This window comes from Cajanus cajan, chromosome 11 (genome assembly GCF_000230855.2).
Source record: "Cajanus cajan strain Asha chromosome 11, NIPB_CcT2T_4, whole genome shotgun sequence".
Classification (NCBI taxonomy): Eukaryota; Viridiplantae; Streptophyta; class Magnoliopsida; order Fabales; family Fabaceae; genus Cajanus; species Cajanus cajan.
Window position 1 is genome coordinate 28,195,308 of NC_138527.1, and position 19,490 is coordinate 28,214,797.

The following is a 19,490-nucleotide window of genomic DNA, read 5'->3' on the forward strand; positions in this document are numbered from 1 at the left end:
TTGATTAGTAGTTTTGGCAAAAATGACTAAAATATTTCAAACCAATATTAGATTCTTATATGGGATATATCAAGGAACAGATACTTCTATTCAAATTTAGAACTTGCACAAAAATTTCCAAATGAAATTAAAGACAAACTAATTACAAATATTTTTAAGACATCTATAAATTACATAGCAGATTTTATCCGAAATATTATAACTATATAAGCACCCTTATACAACAGATTAAGAAGAAAAAATATCCCCCATGGAATGCCGAAATGTCCCAAGTAACTATTCAAATCGCACGAATTATAAAACATTTTCATTGCTTAGAAATAGAGGAGGCAAATACATGAATCGGATAATTTTTTTTAGATATATCATAATAAATTAGATAAAAATAATTTATTAATTAATTTAAATTCATTAATAATTCATATAAAAAATCAATTCATCCGATCCATTTCAAGCAAAAGATTAAGACAACTCATCTATTAACAATTTTTCATGGATGAATAATCTATCCATCCATAAAAATAATATTTTAAAAATTAAATAATTTCTATGTTAAAAACATTTTATTTCTTAAATCTTTTATAAGTCATTACAATATTATAAAATCTTTTAAAATTTACAAAACTTTTTTTTATATAAAAATAATCTTTTAAAATCTCAATCCAATAAATATATTATATTATAATCTAATGAATTTTAAAAAATAGTGAATGAATTACTAACCATTTATAAAATAAAATGAATAAATTGAATTTGATCTATTATTTATTTTTATTATAATTGATGGATTGAATAAATTTACTATGAATAAATCAAATGAATGAATATTGATAAATAAATTCATTTAACACCTCTTTAAAATTCCAAATCTTGAAGTTTGATTAGTGCCTGAAATAAACAAATATCAAAAAATTCTTAAAAAAATAAATAGTTAGATATTGTTGTGGAATTTGGCACCCATTTCAACAAAAATATTTTACCATTGAAAAGAAAATTTTATCTATTACATTGTAAATTACTAAATTTTAATATTATTTATTTAATAAAAAAGGCTGGCTAGAGTCAGGACTAATTATAAAATTGCCCCAAGCATTCTTCAAAATGATTTAAAATTCTAGTTTTTTAACATATTTTTATTATATTAGCAAGTTTTATTCTCATGCTTTGATTTTAATTATTGTTCTTAGTACGGGAGATGTAAATTCTTTACCCATTTTTCTTACAACTTTTAATAGAAATCAACATGATAGTAGTTGGGGTCACAAAATAATGTCAAAAGATTAATTAGATTGACAGATCGAACTAAGTCTATAGTAAACTTGAACAGACCAATCAACTTTATCAATTCACCCATGCTAAATCTGGATGATAACCTAGGTGATTATATCTCCAACGGTCAAGGTGTAATTCCTATGCCATATCTCTAAAAATTCCAAATCTCATTAAAAATCAAGTTATGAAGAATATTTTTAAGATCACTCACTTACCGAGATATCATGTATCATTCTAATTCTAATTTTTACGCTTACCCTAGACACTACTCTTATTTAAGTGTTAGAATGTCTTTACAAATATTTGTTCCATCTAGAGATGGCAAATATATCCGTACCTGTGGATAATACCCGAACCCGTCCCGACTTTGACGGGGAATACCCGGTTTGACCGGGTACGGGTACGGGTACGGGTAAAACCCGATATATTAAATCGGGTACGGGTACGGGTACGGGTATGTACTTACCCGCCCCGTACCCATACCCGTACCCGTTCCTATTTCCATTTTTAATTTAATACTCACTTTTAATTTAATTATATTAAAAAAATTTAATATTTTTTATGTGTGATTATTTATTATAATATGAAATAGAAAAATAACTTAATTATAATTATAATATAATAAAAAAAATAATTTAAAAATATATTTTTTTTACAAAAAATAAAAAAATAAAAAATTGACGGGTACGGGTATACCCGATACCCGACGGGGACGGGGACGGGGATGGGGATGAAACGAGTACGGGGATGAGGACGGGGATGAATTTGACTCGCGGGGACGGGGACGGGTATCATAAAACCCGTACCCGCCCCGCCCCGCCCCGTTGCCATCCCTAGTTCCATCATCAACAACTAAAATACGAAGAATGTCAACTTTTATTCAAAACATTTACAAATTATAGTAAGTGTAAAAATATTAGGTAATTGAGAATCATAAATGATATAATTAAATATTGAAGTACAAAATAATGTGTATATATAAATATATAATAATAATAATCAAATAATATCACAATATTTAAAACTTTAAAAGACACGACTCAAATATTTGAAGAATATAATTGAAAATTAGCGTGAAGTAAGATTGAACAAGTGCCTTACTTTAAAAAAAAAAATTACAAAATGTACAATATTTTGGATAATATCGATTTAATCAATAATCAACAATAAATTTAAAGTAATTAAAAAGCGCGTAAAAAAATACGTATATTTTGTTGCCTAAAATAAAAAATTTGTGAAGTTTTTGCATGAGTGATTTCGGAAGCGGAGGCGCCAAACGAAACTTTCCCGGCAAACCCCGCGCGCGCGAACATTCAAATAGCGACTTCGATCTAATTTGGATTCCACAATCTCCTCCTCCTATTCCCGCCATTTTCCGCTCCCTAATCCCTTCAAAATGCAAACGCCAAATCCTAGTTAGCGTCGTGTTTGGGATCCAAAGCCACAAATGGACGTTTCCGAGTTAGCCAAGAAACTCGCTCTCTCCGACTCCAAACTCGTCGTCCGGAAAGCGGCGGAGCTCCGCCGCCTCTGCGACGTCCAGTTCGATTCCTCCGTCATCGGAGTCGTAAGCCTCTTTCTTCCTCTCATTTCCATTCCAATCCGTTTAATTCACTTGATTCCGTTCTGAATCTCTTTATATGCTTTTCTTAGGGCGAGGTCGCGAAGTCTCTCATATGCTTGGAAATCGCCGCCACGAGGCTCGGCGTTATCTTCGACCGATCCTCTGCGGTGAGGCTCAGCGGAATGTCCGAAAGAGCCTACATCAGATCCTACAACTCGCTCCACAACGGCCTTGGCGTCAAGTTCGTTTTCGCTTTTCTTTCCATTCTTTCAGCTTTTCTTTGTTTTCTTTCTGTTAACGGAGTGTTTGGTGTTTCAGGATGAAGATAGATGTGAGGGAATTGGCGATTCAGTTCGGCTGCGTTTGCATTATTCCTCTCGTTCGCGACGGTCTCAAACTGTGAGTTATCCGCCACGTGTTCGATGAAACGCCGTCGTTGTTTCGCGTTTTGCTGAATTGTCTATTGTTTGTGTGCAGATATAAGGATCGGTTTGTCTCGTCGTTGCCGGTCTCTCGCCGTGCAAGCGCTGATTTCACGCGTCCTGTGTTCACCGCCGTTGCTTTTTATTTGTGTGCTAAAAAACACAAGGTACCTTGAATAGACTTAATTTGGATATCATATAATGAACACGTTAATATTTGTTGCAATTAGAATGATTTTAATTTGCGGTTGTGGCGTAATCCTTGACATTGTGGAAAATTGCGGATGCTATTGCTTTGGGTCAAGAAACATTTGTGTTGTGGCTGCAATTGCGGCTGTGGATCACAATTTAAAACCAATTGGAGTTATTAGATAGTTATAGACGGTAGGGTTTTTGGAAATGGTTATGATTTTTAGGGTTGTTGAGACTGAATTGTGGTCACAGTTGTAGCTGCATTGACTGTACTTGTCTGCAGATTTCTGTAAATTGAAGGATTTGGATGGAATTGTGACTGATTTATAGCCTTTATTGTTATGTGAAATGTCCTTTTGCTTTGGTTTAAGTTGTGGTTGTGTTTGTTTTGCAGCTGAAAGTAGACAAACTTAAGTTAATCGAGCTCTGCGGTACATCTGAATCTGAGTTTTCTAGTGTAAGTTCTGTTCGTGAATGTTGCGTTTGTAATGGTTTTATTGGATTTATAATTGTGATTAGTGTTGGCGATTTTAAAATTGGTTGTGAATGGCTCTGCTGTAGGTTTATGTTACAATGAAGGATTTGTGCCATGATGTTTTTGGGGTGGCAAAGGAAAAGAAGGATCCTAAGGAACTGCAGTCTAATCGAGGTATACATCTTTCTCTATTTGGTTCTTCATTCTTGATCATAATGCTTACGCGTATTACTTAAAGTGAGCTATTCTATTCATGTATTTAATAGCTATTTTCGCATTGAGCAATTTCCTTTTTGTGTCTTTCCGTCTTTCTGTAGACTTGCTTGATGTTTTGCCAAGTAAAAGGAAAGCTGAAGAAGGTGGTTCATCCGATGATGGTGCAGAGGTACTATTGTCTAGCATATATATATATATATATATTAATCTTACTAGCATTTTTGTTTCCTTGGAAAGATATATTTTGCCCTAAAGATTTCTGTTCCTCAATAAATTCAACGGGCACTGCACAAATATACTGTTCTTTTTGGAGTTAATTTGTTCTTCTCTTTCATTATGTTATGTATATAAAAAATTCAGGGATGTACTTTCTATGCAATTCTTTCACATGAAGCTCTAAAACATTTTAACCACCGATTGTTTTGAAGCTCAGTTTGTGCTGGCTTTAGCCAAATTTGGCCCAATACATTCATCATAGTTCTCTATAGATTATTTTGTAGCAATGTCTTCTGTATTGTAATGATGGGTTTTAGTAGTAAGAAGTCAGAATAACTAAAATTTACTTGATCCATTAGTTTCTCCTTATGCTTCAATGTGGTAACCATTAACTATCATTTCCAAACATAGATGCACGGTCCTATTTTGGATAGCTCTATTTATATTGATCAATTATTAACAAAGTCCTTTTGTAATTTCAATCCAATATCTATTAGAGGCTAGTTTTCTTTAGTTCTTCCTTCAATTGCTGTGTGATAGTGGATGCATAATGTACTACATATGACTAACCGGGGAAATAAGTCAGGTGTGTCTGATATGGAGGATATGATATCAGGGTACCCAAATTTCTACTTAGCTATTAAAAAAGCCACCGAAGGTTTGCCTTGACTTTCAGTTTTCACTTTCTGGTTTTCTTAGGACACGAGACTAGCTGGCTCTCCGCAACCTAAATAAGGACTATGTCTGCTCGGCTTTAAGATTATACTGAGATTTATGAGAAGTTGCTTATTGTATGGATTCCTCTCTATTTTAGCAAAGGGTCATTTTTAGTTGATTCCACCAACTTACAGTAATTTCAATTTGGAAAAAGAATTTGTTATTGCATAATTGTGGCTTTAAATGTCTAAACCAGTCAGTGTTGTCGAATTCTTTCTGTTCTCCAAAATAAATTCACCACAATCTAGCCTCCATCTTGTATTTTGTTTAAAAAGTGATGATGGTCACGGTTAATCTTGAATGCAAGATCACCATAACATGCCTTTTCATCGCTCTATTGCTCTATGTACTCTCACCATTGTGTTCCAACGGTGTGTATTTGTTTAGTATTTCGATAGCTTTTTGCTGTAAAATGGGTTTTTTCAATTTTTATGAATAATGAAGTATTCATTTTTATGTTTCTATATTTTTGACTATGGAATTCAACCAACATTTATTGTGTATCCAGCTTTCAAGTTATAAAAAAGCCAAAAAAATGGGAAAACGTGATTACGAGAAGTGGAAATCTTCTGTTCTTGCATCCAATCGTCAAAAAAAGACGAAAGGTATTGGGACAATTCTTGCATTTTCTTTTTCCCCAAATGAGCCAAAGACAGTTGACCCTATTTGTTTCTTTACTCTTTGTAGCGCCTTGCAAGCGAACTAAACAGACTCGTCTCAACTTTATCAAGGAATCTCCCGATACTAAGGAGTTGGAGGCCATGTGAGATGGTATTGTTATGTTTTACGATGAAAGATGATTTAGGTGGAAGTTCAGCACAGTATGAAAAAAAAGGATGAAGAAAGATGACATTAACTGATATAGATGAAGGATGTCCTTTGTGGAATTTCCAAAGCATTAGTTTATAGCAAGAGCTATGTACAGACTGGCATCCCCTTTGTTTAATTTATTGGTATTTGGCTTCAAAAAGGGTCATGAATACAATTACATACGCCAAGATAGTTCGTGCATATGTACATTTTTATTCGTATATATTGAGCACTTTTTACTTGACATAACGATTTGACTTTCAAATATTTAGTTAAGTTTTTAAATTTTCTATGGGTATAGCTGGAGGCATGCATGATAATTTTGATAACATAGCTGGAAACGTGATTATTGACATTATTCGTTATACAAATGATTCTATACAAAATAAAAGAACACTTGCTTCACGTACAATAGTTGAAGTTTGATATGTATAGTTGGAATTTTTTACTATTATAATACTTTTTTAAAAAAAGTTCTAAAATGAACCTCTTTCTAATATTTACATAATCGAACTTTTTTTTTTTAGCTTTTGAAATTTGGTTTTCCGGATATTGAATTCTGAACAACATATTTTGTTTTGTTTTTTATTTTTATTTTTTTATGTAAAAATTGTTTTATTAATTATATAAATTTGTATATAAAATAATTTATAATTATAAAAATTAAGATATTAATAATTTATATTTTTATAAAGTAATAAATATAATATTTTATAATTTAAATAAATTATAATTTCAATGAGTTATAATTTTAATAATATATAATTTTAAATTATTAAAATTATATATTAATGCCTTGCTTGCATAACATGCACGTAAGATGTGGGTCCCATCATATAATAGTTCGTCTCAAAGGTGAGCTTCACAAGGAATCAATGCTCTGCTCGCATAAGTACACTTAAGATGCGGGCCACATAGGGGATCAATGCCCTTAGAACGCGTGACTAAAATGTCATAGTCTGTCTCAGACATGGTCCCACAAGAAATCAATGCCTTGCTCACATAACGTACACTTAAGACATGGGCTCCACAGGGAATTAATGCCCTCAACATGTGTGACTGACATGTGATAGTTGGTCTTAGAGATGGACCCCACAATTACAGATAAGGGAATCCAAGACTAGGATTTCATTTTTCATTTCAAACAAATCCTAAACCATTATAAATAAACATAATGTTGTTGAGTTGCCCACACTCAAAAACACTTGCATTCACTCCCAAAATCTCTTTTGACCTTTCTTAATTTCAAAACATGTCTTCAATATATGTCATTGTTCACTTTGATGGCGCCATTAACACTTGTCCTAATGAAGGAGTCACGTTCAGCTCACTGTCAGCCAAATTGGTTCAAGCAAGGAGAGGAGTCACTCTACAAAGGCTGAAGAAAATAATCCACACAAAACTTCGGCAACACAAAAAAGAAAGGGTGACAATCACACATTTTTACTGCCCAATTAGACTTGGGTAGGGGTGAGCAATTACAAATCTATTGAGTTGAATGATAATGAAGATGTTGAGTCAATCTTCAACATTCATGACACAAATGAACTTCAATCAAGTATAAAAATATATGTTATGTTTAATACTTGTACATCATCATCTTACCCTACCCAGCCACCACAAATTTCACCTTCATTCACCTTACCTTACCCACGAAACTCCAAACCCACATATTCCAACCCATGATATGAATTTTGATTACGACATGCTGTCCTACACTCAACTTTTAACGGGTCCATTCATGGACCTCAATCAACTACCATCCCAGCCAATCCAAGAATCCTAGCTAATCCAAGAAACCCACATTGAAGGGAATGCTATTGTAGGTCTCCCAACTGAAGTTTTTGATCCTTTTAAAGAGGACGAAGACAAAATCCTAGCACAAGAGCAAAATCATGACGAAGACGCCAAGCCACTTGCAAAGATTCCACCATCTGCACCATACTTATCATATACCCCAGCTCAACATTTTTTAGACTTCCTGACTCTCATACATGAACATGATTTGGAGTTTAGTCATGTTCTAGGTCGAGAAACGCTAGTCTATCCGCCTAGAACACTATTTATTGGCCAACATTTCATAACAAAAGAACAAGTGTAGGATGCCATCAATAAATATCATATTGTCAATCACTGCATGTACAAGGTCCAAATGTTAAGCCAAACTAGGCTTGTAGTGGAATGTGTGATAAGTGTCTAATTAGCCTGATGAAATATAAATTTGAGACACTTATCTAGCATAATTTTTGTATATATTGATATAATTTTGGCCAATATACTTAGAATCAAATAGGGGCTCTTAATTTACGTATTTACAGGGAGTGATGAGTCTTTTGATTAGATTTTCCTCTTATTTTGTAGCTTTTGAAGTCTGGAGGCAAACGGCTCAGCCCTTCAAAAGGGCTGAGCGCTTTCAAGCTAGAGAGCTTAGCAAGTGCAACAGAGGAGAGGCGCTCAACCATTCCCAAGCGCTGAGCGATTTTGGTCCTGGAAGAATGAGTGCTCTTTGCCTCCTAGGCGCTCAACGAATTTCAAGCGCTCACCCCCTTTGCTTGCTTCATTGTGAAGAATTGTCTCAAGTGCTCAGCGGATTTCAAGGGCCCAACCCTTCATATTACTTCATGTTGAAGAATTCTCCAAACCGTTCAGCCGTTTTGAGGCACTGAGCGGTTCCTTCTCTTTCCTGCCTACCCTGTTTTAATTCCAGCACCTATAAAAGGGTAGAGGAGAGAGAAAACAAAGAACAAGTTGCACGAGAGAAGAATAGAGACGAAAGAACAAAACAGAGCACCTTGGAGCTCGTGGGAACACGGTTCTTCAGAGGATATTTTTCTTCTACCTTTCCTCTTGTTACTTTGTGCTTTCTTCTTCTATGGAGAGCTAAAGCTCTAGGGTTGGGATTGATGTAGTCATTGAACTCCTGTGTATTCCTTTTTGATTCATATATATATTACATCTATTATTCAGTGCTAGTGATTTGTATTCTATTCTTAATGCTTAGATAAACTGATCATTTATCTTTGATCTTGGATTTAGAATTTGGTTGGAAAATATTTTCTGAATCTAGACTTGAAACAAATCACCTATTAGTTTTGAAAGCTAGGGATGGTTTCAAAATTAATAATTGCAATAAGTTCTGATTCTTAATGCAAGACATTTAACTGAATGAAGTGAGGAATCTTTCATTGAGTTAAATATCTTAGAATTTCTTATGCCAAGGAATTGGGTCTGAATGAATATAGATAACTCAATGGCAATGAGTAATAGAATCATTTGCAAGAAGCAATAGGAATACATAAAAGGGAGATTGATAAAATTTAATCCAAACTGTTCATCATATCTGTTTTCTTAAATTTAATCTGACTTTTGGTTATTTAAGTTTAAAAGCACTGATCACATGAAATATCTAACATGTGTGAAAATTCAAGCTTTGAATTTACAAGTAACAATTAGCATAATAGAAATCAAAATCTACTTCACAAGTCCCGAGGATCGACAACCTTTTAACTATATTACAGAGACTTGGGTGCGCTTGCTCGGAAAACCAACAGTGTGTTGATGTCAAGTGTGATTAGCAATGTCAAGCAATATTGTGCACTAAAGAGCAATATTGGGAAATAATGAAGCTGGAAGGGCCCCACACATGTGTTTTGCCACTCATTTCATAGGACCATAATAAGTTGGGCTCACGAATGATTTCTCAAACCATTCGTGAAATTATTGAGTCTGATCTTTCCAGACCCATCTCAATCATCATAGCCCATATAAAGTCAACAATGGGCTATACCATCACCTACAGAAAGGGATGGTTGGCAAAACAACTGGTGATTGAAGACATTTTTGGCAATTGGGAGGAGTTGTACCACAAGTTACCTAGTCTATTGCAAGCAATGCAACTCTATATACTCAAATTCATTTGGAAGTTGAATACGCAACCGACATACCAAGGTGACATGTTGGACGAGGGAAACGTTTTCTTCACGAGGCTTTTCTGGACTTTCAAGCCATGCATTGATGGTTTTGCTCACTGTAAACCAATTGTTCAAGTGGATGGAACATTTTTGTACGACAAGTACAAAGGGACGTTATTGGTGGTAGTTGTAGAAGATGGTCGCAACAACATAATTCTCATTGCATTTGCTGTGGTTGAAGGAGAAACTAGTGATGCATGGTTCTTTTTTTTAAGAAACCTTTCGAGGTATGTAACACTACAAGAGGGGTCATGCCTCATTTCGGATCATCATAAGACTATCAAAAGTGCATACTCTAGAAATGAAAGTGGTTGGACTGAAAATATTTCTGTCCATGTTTATTGCATTAGACATATTGCACAAAACTTCATGCGACGATTTAAAAATGTTGCATTGAAGAAAGATGTCGTCAATATGAGTAATTTTAAAACTTTCTTTAGTTATTATTTTTTTTACACTTGTTTAGCTACTTATATTAATTTAATTTATAAACTTGTTTTTAGCATATGGCATGGTTGAGCCTAGATTCTTTTACTATTATAACATAGTAAGAGATAATAATCTTGAAGCAACATAATGGTCGAACAACATTCCAAGGGAAAAATGGACGCTTGCATGGGATAACGAACGACGTTGGGGACACATGACAACAAACCTAGCAGAGTCAATTAATTCGATCCTCAAGAAAACAAGGAACCTCCCCATTTGCTCCATTATCATGGCAACATACACCTACTACAATAAATTCTTTATCGAGAGAGGAAGGGAGGTACATGCCATGATTAATGCTGGATGTTAAGTCTCAATTATACCTCTTTTTGGACAAGACTTAATAGACAATTTCACTCATTCTTTGAACCATTGCAATACAATTGTTCTATTTTTGATTCACTTTTTATGCAGATATAGCTAACCCATATTTAGCTAACAATACCTTAATACACCTCATTTTTTGTGCAGGTATTGAGCTAGTGAATTGAGGATGGAAGACCTTAGGATTGGAAATCTAAGGAGTAGGGAGCAGAGCAGAGTGGCTGCACCGGGCGCAAGATGACCCGCGCCGGGCTTGAGAAGAACAGAGTGTTCCACCTCTGAAAGTCACGCCTGCGCCGGGTGCGAGACTACCTCCGCCGGGCGCGATCGAGACAGAGAGTACCTTAAACTCTCTGGAAGATATTGCGCCGGGCGTAAAAGGAAATTGTGCCAGGCTTACACTGAGGCAGAGAGTGCTCAAAAGACCCTGCGCCGGGCGCGAAGACTTACCCGCCGGGTGCGAAACCCTAATCTGATCTCCCCAAGCTCGTATTTGAAGCCATTTTCGAGGGAGAAACCCTCATTCACGCAGGGGCGCCTCCTTGGAGCGGTAGAAGGGATTCTCCGAGCTTGGGAACTTTCGTGTGTGGATCTTTCCTTCGGTTCTTCATTTCTCCTTTCATCTTTATTTTGTATTTGCCCTCATTGTTGTGAGTGGTTTCACCCATTTTTTGTGGGGTTAGATGTAACCAACGAATTCTAATGTAATCCTTACGTTTAATGATATATATATACATGTTGTTTCATCCATTGTTGTGTTTGTTTCTATTCTTAATGCTTGCTTTGGATTGATCACCCTTTGCATGATTTAAGGTTCCGTTGAGTATTAGGAAATACCATTGAAACTAGTTCTGAAACATTTGCCTAGTGGTGATTGTATCTAGGGATAGAGCTTGACCCATTAGTAGTCTTAAACCCTAGCCCGTAATGCGGGTGTAGATATTGGGTACTCAAGGGATTGATAGTCAATATCCACACCTAGGCTCTTTCTCTAAGGGATTAGGTTTGAGTAAACTTATGGGTTGACTAAGCAATGTATGTAACAAGAGATTAAGGATTCTTTAGTCTGACGTTTGGTGAAATATGACCCCCACAACCTCACACAACCATATTACCATCTCTATCCTTTTCCACTCACAAACCAATATTTATTTATAGCTTTCATTCCAATAGTCACAACTTTGAATTCACATGACAGACTATGAAATTGGAATTATTCTTTAGTCACGAATAGTCAATAAATGCTTATTTTACCTTCTAATCCCTGTGGATACGATATTTTTACTACTTGAACGGCCGGTATACTTGCCGTGTTTGAGACCGTTGATAGAATTTAACAAATTTACAATTATAACAAAAGTGTTTCAACGGAAATCTCAACACTGGACATGTCTATTTGGAAGTTACGTCAAAAATAATTCAAGATACGCAATCAAAGGCAAATACTCATAGAGTGATCACTTTTGATAGAATAAGCACAAGATTTTTAGTAGAAGAGACACAACATCTTAGAGAAATTCGACCAACAGGGAGGTTTATAGTAAGGTTAGATGAGATGTGGTATGATTGTGACAAATTTCAGAAAGTTCACATCTCATGCTCACATGTTATTGTTGTATGCTTACACGCACACCACAATTTTAACGTCTACGTATCTCCCATCTATACCTTACAACAAATCTCAAGGTATATGAAGGACAATTTGGAAATTGAGACAGGAAGATTATTGACTAACTTACAATGGTCCAACTTTGTATCCAAATCTAGAATTTAAAAGAAGTTTCAAGGGTCGACCCAAGTCATGTAAAATAAGAACAAAGATGAATATTAGAGAGCAATAAAGCCGTGTAAAACATTATTCGAATTCCTATTATCACACTTCTGGTCATACAAGGAAGAGATATTTAAACATTGTTCAAGGGGGCCATTAATTTTTGTTGTCAACAATTTTTTTCTTTCATGTATAATTTCTAAATTAATATCAGTAATTACCTTATTAAAATTATAAAATAATAATTATCATTATATATGAACAATAAATTTTTTTATACCATAATCTTTTTATAAAATTAAATTATTTAAATAAACAAATACACATAATATTTTATTTTATATATAGATTTTTTAAATTATAATAATAATATTTTATTTTAAATTATATAATAAATAAAATATAATTTTATATTTTTTAAAAAATAAAAAAGCCCCATTTTTAAAATTTAAATGATTAAAATTATAACTTATTAAAATTATAATTTATTAAAAGTATAAATTATTAATATTATAACTTATTGAAATTAAAAATTATTAAAAATATAACTTATTAAAATTATAAATTATTAAAATTATAACTTATTAAATTTATAACTCATTAAAATTATAATTTATTAAAATTATAAATTATCAAATATATTACTTTATAAAAGTATAAAATATTAATATTATAAAATATTAATCTATTAATTTTTATAATTATAAATTATTTTATATACAAATTTATATAATTAATAAAATAATTTTTACGTAAAATTCGAAATTTGATTTCCAGAAAATCAAATTTCGAACGCTATAAAAAAGAGGTTCAGTTTCGTAAATACTAGAAGGAATTCAGGAAATTTATTTTAAAAAAAATATTATAATAATAAAAAATTCGTATAGTTGGGAGTATTTATACTTAATGTATAAGAAATAAATATTACTAGAAGCAAAAAAAAGTCTTTCACACAATGCATCAGCTTTTTGGGTTAACAAAAAATTCAAAAGAGGCGGCTACAGTCTAAGTCTTAGGAAATTGTAAGGTTGCCTTCTGACTTTATACACAAAATTTAATGGAAATTGTTTCTCTTGTCATTTATGAGCCTCCGAAAAACAAACAACTATGGGCGTCCAAGTTTTTTAAATTTCTAGAAGCTATGTTTTGTGGTTGCATCCCTATCTAGTTAACTCCAATTTTTATTTTTATTTTCTATTAATATTTTAAAGTTTTGTCTAATTTATATTTATATATGACATATCAGTCTATCTGTATTATCACAAGGCAATTCTGCATTTAGATATATATATTTTTTAATTTTCTTTATATAAAACTATCAACCAGTCTCTAAATGTTTTATGTGTGTGTGGTAAGTGATGTATAGAATAAGACATATTAAACAATATATTTTAGGGAAATGCTAACCAATTCGTAGGGTATTCTTTAAGAAATTAAAAGTAATTTTTTTTATTGAAAGATATAATTGGAGACCCAATACTATTGTTATTTTTAATAAAAAAAATCATCTATATTAATTCCTTAACTAGTACCAAGGATACTGATTAGTAAGATTATTATTTTTGTTTAATTATTGTATATAAACATAAATTATATTCTAATTATAATAATGGTTAAGATGCTTTTCAATTTTTTATTTTATATCATAAAGTGACAAACAGCATCAGAACTCATAATTCATTTTAAGGGTTGTCTTAACTAAGTAGGAGTTAGTCTAACAATAGAGGTCAATGAGAGAAACTATAATTAAACTTTTTGTTAAATATATTACCTTTAACGAAAAAAACAGAGAGCTTTTGTAACTTACATTAAGAACATGGTATAGGATTCTTTTATTGTTTGTCATGGACTATATCAAATCTAGTTATTATAATAGTTTAAAATAGCAAACAAGTTTAAAATGAAAATTTTTATACCCCAAAAGGTAAAAAAAAAAGAAGAAAACATGAGTTTGGATTCACTTGTCCTTTGCCATGTGTGGCGCATAACTGACTCTGTGTCAACTCGAACGGCCACACATTCAAAACAGGTTCCCACCTTAACCGGTCAAACCCGGCGTCGTTTTGATAATGCCACTCCCCACGGCTCCAATCCTCTGCGGACACGACCACACGAACTCCTTACTCCCAACCAATAACAGCCTTTTCCACGGTTGCAACAACGCCCACTTGTGCGAGGGGACCACGGTACGTTCGTAGGCCTCTGCACACACGATCGCGTGATATTTTCCGCTAGCATGAAGAGTCACGAACCTGCAAGCAATTTCAACATTCTCTCTTTTCTCTCTCTCTCTTTGGAATCTTCCTTCTGCGTGGAACCCTAACTCTGATTACGTACCTACTCATTATTTAATACTTGAGCTATTTTTAATTGGGGTTGCAGGCTTAACCAATCAATCATTTGGGGTTGGAGGAACAAGAGGAGTGAGGTTCAATTTTTCGGTTTTTAATTAGGGTTTCTTCGTTTGGTGCCGATCCTCTTGTTTCTTGAGACTCTGAAATTTATGCAAGTTTTGACTCTGGTGGGTGGTTGTTAAATCAAATCAACGAAAATAATCCATTTTTTCTTCTGGGGTAGTGGGAAATGGATTTCGGGGTTTCTGATGAGATGTTAGGCACTTTTGTGCCAATAGTAGTTTACTGGGTTTATTCTGGGATTTACGTTGTTCTGGGGTTGTTTGCTGAGAGTTATCGGTTACACTCGCAGCAAGAAGAAGATGAAAAAAATTTGGTGTCAAAGGGTGCTGTCGTTAAAGGTGTTCTCCTCCAACAGCTAGTTCAGGCTGTGGTTGCAACCCTCTTGTTTGCGGTAAGTTTTAAGGTGATAAATTTCTGGGCTTTTCTAGCTTTATTTATTTGTGAATGATTCTTTATGAGAAGATGCATTAATTAAGTCAATTTTGCATTGGCAAAACAGCTTTTAAGAGGTTTAATTGCCCAACAGCTTTATGTTTTGGCTCCTTTACGTCTTTTGAGGAATGGAATACACTAGACACCTAACAAAGTAGTCGTTTCATTATTTTTTATTTGGTTGTGTTTATTATGTCACAACTCGCAAGTAATCCTCATTTGCAAATGTTATGTGTGCTTTGCCTAATTTGCCTAGTTTGCCTAGTTTGGTATGTAATAATGGTGTTTTTCCTTGTTGATTCTTATAAGGTTTAGTTGCTATTTTGTATACGTGGCTTTCATGCTCAATTCTCTATTAGGGGTTGAGAATTTAATGCGTGTATGTGATTGAATTGTTGTTTGACCTATATGTTTATCATAGGCTAATCACATAAGGAAGAGTTTGTAGCTGTAGATACTTTACTAGGTTATACCTATAGTCATTTCTAAGGGGTATGTTATGAACCCAAATTGAGTATCTTGCTTTCAAAAAGGCAACAAGTTCAGACCTCCAGTGCAGAAAGTTTGTTTTAGTTTCCCTGACTAGAGGACATTGAACTCTTGATTTTGTCTGCCTTCATAACTTTTTTGCGTGCTCGGGATGTTGAAAATTATGCTTGTGGTGGATGTATTAATAGTATTCTGTTCCCCTGATAAAAAATTCCATCCTAATGGATTGTATAAGGGGGACTTTTTTGAGTGGAGTATGTTGACTTTCAAAACCAATGAACTAACCTGACTCTTTAATGTGTATGGAAAAAATTGAAGAACATAATCCAGTTTTGATGATAATGGGTGACTGATTACTTTATACTTCTTAATTTTGGCTTTTGAATAGTTTTTTGTGGAAAACAAAGGGAATTGACTATTTAAACAGACATAAGAACATTGAATAGTTACAGTTGACTTTTTTTGTTTTTTAAATTTTTTATAGAAGAAATTCACGAAGACAGTGAAAAAATTACCGAGTGATGGAGAATAAGGAATCGTCCTGGATCATAAGAGCATTATGCAAAACAACAATGAAAAAGTAGAAAATCATTGGAGCAACCCAATTACTCAAAATATAAGACCTGTCAAAAAGGCCACGGGCTTTACACCAAATGCCTAAGCTTATAACAAATCTTATGCTATACCATTGAGACTTTCTTAAGGAAGTGTTTGGTAGAAGGCAAATTTTTTCACATCAAGGAATTATGATTTCTAGTAATCATAAATATCCAGATATCATAATTTCTAGGAATAATTAAAATGTATTTGGTTGGTCATAAATGTTTCCAAGAATATTTATATATGTTACTTGGAATTTGAAGATTTTTATTGCATTAAATAAGAAAATAAAGATACTCCTTTTGGACACATATATAAGTAAAATGCCTTATTTTACACAAATTTAAATAGTTAGTTAAATTCATTTAATTTTCATGATCTCATACAAAACATACACTATATTTTCTAAAATATTATTAAAAAATTATTGTAGATAGTGCTTTCATTTATTGTCTTGTGTATTTTTGGAATAATAACATTAAATAAAGTTGAATTTGTTGAAATTTGCATATATTTCAATTCAAGGAATTTGAGTATTTTATGTTTATATATAGGTCTAGAAGGAGTAACATGATATTTTTACTGTAATAAAATACTTTTTTTTTAACATGGAAATCTTTTCTTTTAACCGAGGAATGTTAGATTCCCACTTTTTCTATGTGAACAATTTTGTGGCAACCTTATTAAGTAAGAAGCATTCCCGGGAAACAATGTTTCCCAGAAAAAAATAATAAACAAAACATGGAAAATTAATATAACCAACTTTAGATTCTTGGAAAAATAAAAATTCTATGCCAAATTCCTCTTAAAAGTATTCAGATTTGCATTCTTAATTAGACAAAAAATAATGTGAATAAGGATTTGTTTTGGTACACTAAAGGTTAATGGATTTTTTTTTTCCATTTTAAAAAAAGTTGATTGACTGTGCAAACATTTAAACCAATGGACTGTTGTCTTGCTAAATCTTGAGTAACATTTCGTTGTGGAATTCATTGATCTAATTGTACCTTCTGTGTTTAATATGTTGAATTATTGCAAAATTATGATGGGTTCTGGATAACAAAATTGTAATTGGGTCTTTTTTTTTGTGTAGCTGACAGGAAGTGATAGCCAAAATACTACCAGCCAGAATACTTCTCTACTTGTTTTAGCAAGACAGTTTGTTACTGCTATGCTTGTAATGGACGCATGGCAATACTTTATGCACAGATACATGCATCACAACAAGTTCCTATACAAACATATCCACTCTCTACATCACAGACTCATTGTACCCTATTCCTTTGGAGCTCTGTACAATCACCCTGTGGAGGGGCTTCTGAATGACACCGTTGGTGGGGCTCTATCTTTCCTACTCTCCGGGATGAGTCCTCGAGCCTCGATCTTCTTCTTCTCCTTCGCCACAATTAAAACAGTGGATGATCACTGTGGCTTATTGCTCCCTGGCAACCTTTTCCACATATTTTTCAAAAATAACTCAGCCTACCACGACGTACACCATCAGCTCTATGGCAACAAGTACAACTTCTCACAACCATTCTTCATCATGTGGGACAAAATCTTGGGTACTTACATGCCTTATACGTTGGAGGAGAGGGCAGGTGGTGGTTTTGAAACTAAACCTTGCAAAGTTTACAAGGATGATTGATTAACCTTTTTGCTTCACGAGCATTTTTATCTGTATTAGTATTGTTTTTCCTTGTTATGAGCAGCACTGCCTGAGTGGTCATGCCTGTATATACATATCATGTGTCCTGTTCTATATTTTTGTTTCCCTTATGTCCATACTAGATAGACTTAATAAAGGAAATTAAGGAGTTACCTATTACTGTTTGATTTTCACCTTTGTATTGCTTGCTGCTACATTCATATCATATCGTAGTCATACCTTGTATCCTTGTATTGCTTACGCATGCAATCTTTGATATCCTAATACTTCATTTGTTTTGCCCATTGTGTATCTCGTTCTATTTTCTAGCAGGGTCAATTTATTGCCCAACAACGGTTGTTTAATGATTGTTGTATCTGTAAATGGATCTGTATCTAATCATGTACAGGGTGGGCCCCAAAACAATTTATGATTGAATGAGATAGATGTATGTATCCACTTAGCATTTGTAATCTAGTGTAATCTTAATTGCTTGTGGGGAAGATGGGTATTATGATGAGAAAAAATGCCAAAATTGCTGTGAGCTTCTCCTTCCTCTAGTAATTGAGCTGTCGGACCCTATATGCACAAAATTGAACAAAAAATTGATGTGGTTTGTTTCCTTTCTTCTTTTTTCTCATATGAGACACTCTTTTGAAAACAAGATTTACAAGATTCTCTTCTCATATTGACATAAAACTTCCAGGTTAAAAAAATAATCAACTTTTTATAAGAGCCATTATTATTGATAAAATGGAAAAGAAAGGGCATTCATTTGAGGCCATTTGTTTCTATGATGATACAGGCTTAAATCGAAGAAATATATTATGAAATTGTATTTTAATTGAGACAGGTGGAAATATGTTAAATTGTGCTAGAGATCAATGGATAAGTCTGCATTAAGTTTAAATTAGACCAGTTTTTTTATTTTTATTTTATTTATTTAGAAAATAGATCGAACATGTTGACTTATTAAATAAAAATAAATAAATGTGTTGTTATTATTATAATGTATTGAAATTATATATATATATATATATATATATATATATATTAATTTTGAAATGTTAAGTATGTTAACTTATATAGAATCAAGAATCGAGTTTTTAAGTTATTGAAAGATAAGTTTGAATCCAATTTATAGGTTTAATTCTTGGAAAACTTAACATACATATTTCATTTTTATCTTGGTGTTAAATTATTACAAAAAGATGTCTTTAAATAGAATTGTATATTAGAGTAAATTTTTATATACGTCAGGCTAGGTCAACTGATAAAACTTGAATAAAAATATATATTTTTAACCAAGGTTGCACTTATCTAACAAAACCTAGCCTGACCAAGCCAAAAATACATATGACAAAATGTTGGTTAGTAATTACAGAAAGGGTTATGGTATTATCACACAAAGGAAGGGTAGCAAATAAACTTTCCTTAAAAATTGATCTCTTCAAAGGGAAGTTGG

At 33.1% G+C, this 19,490-nt stretch overlaps 3 protein-coding genes across 4 annotated transcripts; all 3 read left to right on the top strand.

Annotated features, from left to right (window-relative positions):
• The first annotated feature begins 2,498 nt into the window (after positions 1 to 2,498).
• LOC109801052 (origin of replication complex subunit 6) lies at positions 2,499 to 6,133 on the top strand. Of its 2 annotated transcripts, XM_020362022.3 has the most exons (9): positions 2,507 to 2,839; positions 2,926 to 3,077; positions 3,155 to 3,235; positions 3,314 to 3,425; positions 3,845 to 3,907; positions 4,012 to 4,099; positions 4,243 to 4,310; positions 5,583 to 5,679; positions 5,762 to 6,133. In XM_020362022.3, exons 1-9 carry the CDS (start codon positions 2,720 to 2,722, stop codon positions 5,839 to 5,841), a joined length of 861 nt encoding a protein of 286 aa, XP_020217611.2. In that variant the 5' UTR covers positions 2,507 to 2,719; the 3' UTR covers positions 5,842 to 6,133. The 2 variants fall into 2 exon arrangements, with proteins under 2 accessions (XP_029127415.2, XP_020217611.2); XM_029271582.2 differs by lacking the exons at positions 5,583 to 5,679; positions 5,762 to 6,133 and adding an exon at positions 5,057 to 5,566 and having other exon boundaries at positions 2,499 to 2,839.
• A 3,527-nt stretch (positions 6,134 to 9,660) lies between these two features.
• Positions 9,661 to 10,768, top strand: LOC145953487 (uncharacterized). Its single transcript, XM_083067454.1, has 2 exons — positions 9,661 to 10,082; positions 10,759 to 10,768. The coding sequence occupies exons 1-2, from the start codon at positions 9,661 to 9,663 to the stop codon at positions 10,766 to 10,768; spliced, it is 432 nt and encodes a 143-aa protein (XP_082923580.1).
• Positions 10,769 to 14,696: 3,928 nt separating this feature from the next.
• Positions 14,697 to 18,330, top strand: LOC109801001 (sphinganine C4-monooxygenase 1). Its single transcript, XM_020361958.3, has 2 exons — positions 14,697 to 15,247; positions 17,471 to 18,330. The coding sequence occupies exons 1-2, from the start codon at positions 15,023 to 15,025 to the stop codon at positions 18,023 to 18,025; spliced, it is 780 nt and encodes a 259-aa protein (XP_020217547.1). The 5' UTR covers positions 14,697 to 15,022; the 3' UTR covers positions 18,026 to 18,330.
• The last annotated feature ends 1,160 nt before the right edge of the window (positions 18,331 to 19,490 follow it).

Excerpts from the sequence above, each read along its gene's own strand:
- LOC109801052 (XM_020362022.3), top strand. The coding sequence starts at position 2,720 with ATGGACGTTTCCGAGTTAGCCAAGAAACTCGCTCTCTCCGACTCCAAA. Across the intron at positions 3,236-3,313 it reads GTTCGCGACGGTCTCAAACT|ATATAAGGATCGGTTTGTCT; the intron begins GTGAGTTATCCG and ends GTTTGTGTGCAG. Across the intron at positions 5,680-5,761 it reads TCGTCAAAAAAAGACGAAAG|CGCCTTGCAAGCGAACTAAA; the intron begins GTATTGGGACAA and ends TACTCTTTGTAG.
- LOC145953487 (XM_083067454.1), top strand. The coding sequence starts at position 9,661 with ATGGGCTATACCATCACCTACAGAAAGGGATGGTTGGCAAAACAACTG.
- LOC109801001 (XM_020361958.3), top strand. The coding sequence starts at position 15,023 with ATGGATTTCGGGGTTTCTGATGAGATGTTAGGCACTTTTGTGCCAATA. Across the intron at positions 15,248-17,470 it reads TTGCAACCCTCTTGTTTGCG|CTGACAGGAAGTGATAGCCA; the intron begins GTAAGTTTTAAG and ends TTTTTTGTGTAG.